The sequence below is a fragment of the Plasmodium reichenowi genome, chromosome 11 (assembly GCF_001601855.1).
Source record: "Plasmodium reichenowi strain SY57 chromosome 11, whole genome shotgun sequence".
NCBI lineage: Eukaryota > Apicomplexa > Aconoidasida > Haemosporida > Plasmodiidae > Plasmodium > Plasmodium reichenowi.
This window is the reverse complement of record NC_033656.1, coordinates 280714-288378: the sequence shown is the minus strand read 5'-3', so window position 1 is coordinate 288378 and position 7665 is coordinate 280714. Positions and strand designations below refer to the sequence as shown.

Sequence of the window (7665 nt, the reverse complement as noted above, 5' to 3'; positions counted from 1 at the left end):
AAAAATTTATTTTTTATTTTATAAATTAAATTTTTATTTTTTTTTTTTTTTTTTTTTTTTTTAAAAAAAAAAAAATAAAAATTAATATTTTTTTTTTTTTTTTTTTTTTTTTTCTTTTTTTTGTAATTTCTTTTTTTTTTTTTTTTTTCTTCGTTTTGTAAATATATATGTAAAAAATATACATATATTTATATATATATTTATGTAACATATTATTTATTCATAAATAACTATAAAAGTAAAAATAATGTAGAATTTATATTTATAAAACAACATATTGTTTTAATCTAATTCGTATATTTTTAAATGTGTTTGAAAAGAGAAAGAATTTTTTCTTTAAGTCTTATAGTATAATTATTTATATATAATAAAAAATATATAAATAGAAAATTTATAAATATATATATATATATATATATTTATATATATATTTATATATATATGAAGGTCTTGTGAGAAAAAGGGTTCAAAAGGATGTTCATAGACACTGAAGCAAAAAGTTTATACAATGTCATTGAAATTTTTGAAAAAAAAATAATATATTTATCTTTTATAAACGAAGAGGTATAAAAAAAAAAAAAAAATAGAACCATTAAATATTATATTATATATATATATATATATATATATATATATATATATATATATATGTGTTTATATGTGTGTGTTTATATGTGTATATTTTTGATGAAGGGGGGGAGAATAAATTTGAAAAAAGTAACAATGTATGAAATATTATAATGTATATATTAAAAGATATATTTATCGTAAAATATTTGATAACATGTAAAGATGAATTATACATAATAGGTTATATCACTAATTACTTTAATTAATTAATTAATTATTTATTTATTTATTTTGTTTTATTCTTTCTAATGTAGATATTAGAAAAATTGAATGAACATGATATTAGCACAATTCCTGAGGAATTTCTTTTATACTTTAAGGACATAATAAAATTGAACAAATTATATGAACATAGTGATATATTAAAAAATTATGAAGACGATGATAAAGAAGGAGAAGACGATGTAAATTATAAAAAATGTGTAGATGATGAAGAGGTTTGTGTAAATAAAGAACATCACGATTTGGTAGATAAAATAAAAAAATATTGTATACGTCTGTGTAATATATTTAATGAAAATGAAAGTCTTTATGAAATATTAAACAAAATGAAAGATAAAGAAAATCATGACTTTTCTAAATTCTTATACATCATCAAGGATATAAAGGTAAAAAGATAAAATTTAAATAAATAAATAAATAAATAAATATATATATATATATATATATATATATATATATGTATGTGTGGTAGTTATGTACTTAAAAGTAATATAAATAATATTCTTTTATTCTATAATATAATTAACATAATATCATAATAAATGTATATATTTATTAATATTTCAAACACTTGTATTTATGTTTATACAGAATATTTTTCAAACGAAGTTTCAAACTAGCGCTTTAGAAAAAATCAAGGGTATCGAAAATATGAATAAATTAAAAGATGAAGAAAAGAAAATCCAAGAAGAAGAAAAAAAGTTAAATGAAGAATTAGAAAACATACGAAAAGAAAGTCATAAAGAATTAAATGAACTAGAACAATGTTTAAAAAAAAAAGAAAAGGAATTAGAACACTTGAAAAAATCTTCACAAGAAAATCTACAACTATTATTAAATATGTTACCATTAAATGATACCTCTGATAATTTAGAACATATAAATATGTTATTTGAAAAAACAAAAAATATTTATGAGAATAAAATAAAATTATATCAAGACCAAGAAATAAGTTTAGTGAAGAAAAATAAATTACTAGAACTGGATATAGAAAATTATATCAACTTGATAGATGAGCAAATTAAAAGCCAGGACGATGGTAAGAAGGGAATGTATATATATATATATATATATATATATATATGTGTGTGTGTATATATATATATATATGTATATATGTATGTGTGTGTATATATATAATATTGTACATTGTGTGGGCATGCCCCTAATAACAACAGATTTCCTTGTTCAACCTTTTAATACATTTTTCACATATAAAATTAACGAATTACTTTTTTATGTTTTTAATTATCACCTTCTTGGTTTTTATTTATTGGAACATAGAAATTGAAAAATGGACAAGGGAATTAAAGAAAAATAAAATAACAGAAAAAGATTTAGACAGTATACTTTTGAGAAAACAAAATGAAGAAAATGAAAGATGTTTTTTACATGAACTAACGGAAAAAAGAAACATGATAAATCAAAAAAAAGATAATATAAACAACGAAGCTGCTGTAATAATTCAGTCTTATATAAGGGCCGTAAAAGAGCGGAATTTATTTAGTGAGCATGAGAAGAAAAAAAAAAGTCGAAAAAAAAAAAAATAAAAAGGAATAAAAAATATTATACACACGTATATTATTATACACATATATGTGATTTTAATTATTAATATATTTATTAATCATATTTTTTACATTATCTTATTTTACGCTTTGTTTATATATAAATATATATATATATATATATATTATATTATTTTATTTTTTTTAACTTTATTTTTATTCCTATAATAATAATTGTGAATTTAAGACAAAACAAACAAATTAACAAATAAAAAAAAAAAAAAAAAAAAATATATATAATATATATATTATTACACAACGTTGTACATTTCAATATTTTTATTAAAAACGGTATACTTGAAATCTTTTTTTTTTTTTTCTTTTTTGAAATGAATTCTTTTAATTTCCCCAAATTATGATGAGCTATTTTAAAAAAAGAGAGAGTATTAAATAAATAAAAAAATTTAAGTGTGTTCCATATATATATATATATATATATTTTTGTTGTTGTTTCTTGCATACTTATAAATGTATAAATTGTAAGAATCAGGTACATACATATATACATATTTATATATATATATATATATATATATATATATATATTCACAAATGTGTATGTATCAAATATACTTATAATTTACCTGTATATATACGTTTGTATTACTTTGTTTAAAACTATAAATGAACAAAATGAATGATTTAGATATCGAAGAATATAACAGGAATATAATACAAGAACTTAATGAAGCCGCTGAAGAAGGTGAATATCCGTTGTGTATGTTTTTACATGACCTCATAGAAATAGACATGGAATCAAATTTTAGTTATAAATATATAATTATAGATAGATTGGTTGAAATATGTATAGATTCTATTAATAAGAAGATGTTTTCTTTAGCTGATGAGTGCATGTATTTTATGCGTTATTGTATAGATAAATGTATAAATTTAAAAGATGAGATAATAAAGAATAATTCATTTTTTAATAATATGAATATTATAATAGACATATGTTCAAAAGAAAAGGTTTATAATAATGATAGTTTGTATATTTTTGAAAAAACATTTTTTTTTTTTATTCTTGATTTAAATAATAATATGGATGATTTTATTAATTTATGGAAAATATATAAAAATGAATTGATAGATTTTTATACTACTTTAATATATATGATATCAATAACTATATCTGAATTTTATGTTATATTAAAAAATATAAAAGGAGAGGATAATGTTGATATAGATTATATACATATTGGTTGTGAATTAATGAAGTTAATAGAAATATGTTTAGATTTGTCACTTGTTATATTTAATAATATAGACAAGATAGAAAATATAGATATGTTAGAAAATCATATAAGTGTTATGATTAAAAATTTTCATGATATACCTGACATCGAAATAAAAAGAAAAATCATGTTAATGATGAAAGCTATAAATAAAAAGAATATATGTGACAAAGAATGGAATGAAGAGATTAATAATTTTAATATAAAATATAATTTGTTAAGTAATGCATCAAATAAACAAAAATATAAAAACAAGAAAAATAAGAAGAAAAATAAGAATAATAATTATTATAATTATCTAAATATAACAAAAGATAAAGAACATATAAATATAAATTATTTAAAAACTAATTCTTATATATATATAAACAATTGTTATCTTTTTCTTAATACATATGAAGAAAATCTTAACCATATAACAATGAATACATCACCAAGTAGATGTAACAAAATAAAGTTATCTTCATGGGGATATAAAGGATCGTTGTTAATAAATTTCTTCTATTCTTATTTTTATAATACTAAGCAGAAATTATTAGTAGTTATCTCATATGATAATATGAAAATAAGATCTGATCCCAATTACAAATCTGTATTTTTTTATTTCAAAAAGGGAGAAATATCGGGTAAAAAAAGAAATATATATGTACACACATATAAATGAACCTAATATATTTGTGAAATAATAATACAAAAATATACAAATATATAAATATATAAATATATACATATATATATATATATATATATAATATTTATTATTTAAAATTTTTCATTGTTACACTTTTAGGTGTTCTGTCCAACAAACTGAGGAATACCTTTAAAGATAAATTTTTGGATAATCTTGAAATATGTATTAAACTAAGCTCAAAAGATATATGTAACAATGTACATGAACTTATGATGTGTCGTATTAATAAAGAAAAGTTTAGTGTCGATGAAAGACATAAAAAGAAGGAACTATATTATATTGAAAAAGAACATAATTTACCAGAAGATACGTTTAATAATACTATGGAAAATGTTGATAATATGGATAATGATCAAATTTGTGAAAATGATGTTAAGGATAATATGGAAGAGATATTTCAAAATAAACAAAATAAACAAAATAATCATATATATTTTAATAATTTAGGAAGAAATCATATCTCCTTAATTAATACTAATAATTTAAAAAATGAAGAAAAGTTAGAACGAAGAAAAGTTAGTTTTGCAAGTACAAAAGAATTGTGTTTATTGAATGATGATATTTCTGTAGAAACCAAAACCATGTTATTAGAAGAATCAATATTAAAGCATGTCCATTCCAAATATAATAATAAATACATGAACAGTAATATTATATATGATAAACACGAAAGTATACATTATGATAACAATAAAAAAAGTTTAAGGGAAAATTCTGGAAGTATGAGAAATGAAAATTTATTATTTATTCATGACAATCATAAAAAGGAAAAGGTAGAACCTATCAAAATTAGTTACGCAACTACACGGGATTTAATTGGGAAAAAAGAATATTCGAAAGGAAAATTAGAAGTACAGAACAATAATATAGATGGCGATGAAAGAGGGGATAATAATAATGTAAAAGATGATGAAAAAGGGGATAATAATAATATAAAAGATGATGAAAAAGGGGATAATAATAATATAAAAGATGATGAAAAAGGGGATAATAATAATATAAAGGATGATGAAAAATGGGATAATAATAATATAAAGGATGATGAAAAATGGGATAATAATAATATAAAGGATGATGAAAAGTGGGATAATAATAATATAAAAGATGATGAAAGAGGGGATAATAATAACATGGACAATGTAAAAAGAGTATATAATAAAAATATCAAAGAGACAACATTAAATTATAAGAGCCTTTTGGTTAATCATGTAATTCCTAAGGGTAAACAAATAAATGATGATAAAAATAGAAATGAAGATTATTATGCATATAGAGATAATACAGAAAAAAAGAACGAGAAGGAACATATGCTGAACAATTATATTCATGATAAAGAAAAAATGAAAATAATAGATAATGAGTATAATACAAATAATAAAGAAGATACACCTATAAATATATATAAAAAAAATGAAAATATTTATATATCAAAGGAATGTAATACAAATAATAATGACAATAATGACAACAATGACAATAATGACAATAATAATAATAATATTTATTATTATAATAATTATAATAATGAAGGAGAAAAAAATACAGACAATCAAAGTATTTCAAAGCATTTACAAAATAAAGATAAAAAGAAATATACCAATTCCATAGAAAATGAAGCATTAATAAAAAATAATATAAAAAATGATGAAAAATATATAAATAATCAAAATAATAAAGAAAGGAAAATATTACATCATAAAAATAATATGATAAACAAAAATGATTTAGAATCAACTCCTCAATTAGAAATGTCAGATATTTTAAATAATTCACAAAATAAATATTCTATAAATAAAGACTATATTATAAAATCGCCCATAGAAATTGTTCGGAAATTATTGAACTTTGATGAGAAACAAAAAAATATTGAGGAATGTATAGAGAACTTAAATAATTATAATATATATGATAAAAATCAAAATGAAAATGAATTAAAAGAAGATCAAATAAATCATCTTAAATATGATCATATGAATAGTATGGTTAATCATAATAACAATATTCATGATAATGTAAATAATTTGTGTATGATAAATAGAGAAGAAAATATCATAACAAAAACAAAAAATACAACAGAAAAATACTCTAATATTTTTAAGAATAGTAATCATAAAATTAAATGCAATAATAACCAGGACAACTATTTAATAAATAGAAGAAATGAAAAGAAGGAGAAATCTAAAATTAATAAAAATAAAAATAAAAATAAAAATTATTATCGTAAAGAATATAATGATGAAGAAAAAAAAGAGAAAGATCATATAAATCATAACATAAATGATGATAATTTTATAATGAAAAATAATAATATAAAAAATGTGCAACCAAATCAAAAAAGACAAGATGTAGTAGTACATGATGGTAATATTATGTCAATTAATAATAAAGAGGAAATACATGAACATGATACTCCAAGAAAAAAAAAAAAAAAATTTACAAACATTAATTTAGATAATAATTCAAATGAATATTCACAAGTTGTAAATATATCAGGTTATGATGAACCTAGTAATGAATTAATTTTTAAACATGAAAGTAATGTTATATCACCATGTAATATTGATAAAAGTTGTTTAAGTAGTAGGAGCAAAAAAAGGATATCTACAACAATGATAAATAATACCACACCTAACAATAATAATAATAATAATATGAATTATTATAATAATACATACTGTAAAGAAACAAACGATACTTATTCAAAAAATCCTATAGATTCACCTTATCCTATTAAAAAAGTGAAATACAATTATTATTATGATTCTAAACTATCTGAACTATTAAAAAAAGAAGATAATTTAGAAAAACTGTCAGCCAAATATTTAATTCGAGCTTACACATTAATTCAATATAATAAAAGATATGTACATATTCAAATCATTGATTATTTTAGATACATAAAAAAAGAAATTCTCTTATCATATGATAACATTAATATAAAATATAATAAATTATTAAATCATATACAATCACAACATCATAACAAATTACAAAATATATTAATAAAATATTATAAACATTTAAAGGAACATACTAACCAAAAAAAAAATTTTAATCTTAATAAAAATATTCCAAAATCTATCAATAGAAACATAATAAAAATTAAAATTAAATCCTTATACGATACACTTAACATAGTTCAAAGAACTATGAAAGATAAAATATTAAATTCAACAATTATGCTTAATTATAAACAAAGTGATATTTATACTCCATCCTTTTCTTTAGGAACTATAATATCAAAATATTCCATATAAAAAAAAAAAAAAAAAGAAAAAAAAAAAAAAAAAAAAAAAAAAAAAAAAAAAAAAAAAAAAAA

General features: G+C 18.9%; 2 protein-coding genes across 2 annotated transcripts; both read left to right on the top strand.

Annotated features, from left to right (window-relative positions):
• Positions 1-474: 474 nt before the first annotated feature.
• On the top strand, positions 475-2402 carry PRSY57_1107700 (pre-mRNA splicing factor, putative; the record flags this gene model as incomplete). Its single annotated transcript, XM_020114926.1, has 4 exons — positions 475-564; positions 885-1238; positions 1444-1891; positions 2137-2402. The coding sequence occupies 4 exons, from the start codon at positions 475-477 to the stop codon at positions 2400-2402; spliced, it is 1158 nt and encodes a 385-aa protein (XP_019970295.1).
• Positions 2403-3044: 642 nt separating this feature from the next.
• On the top strand, positions 3045-7603 carry PRSY57_1107600 (hypothetical protein; the record flags this gene model as incomplete). The annotated part of the gene is made up of 2 exons (XM_012908046.2): positions 3045-4281; positions 4446-7603. 2 exons carry the CDS (start codon positions 3045-3047, stop codon positions 7601-7603), a joined length of 4395 nt encoding a protein of 1464 aa, XP_012763500.2.
• Between the last annotated feature and the right edge of the window lie 62 nt (positions 7604-7665).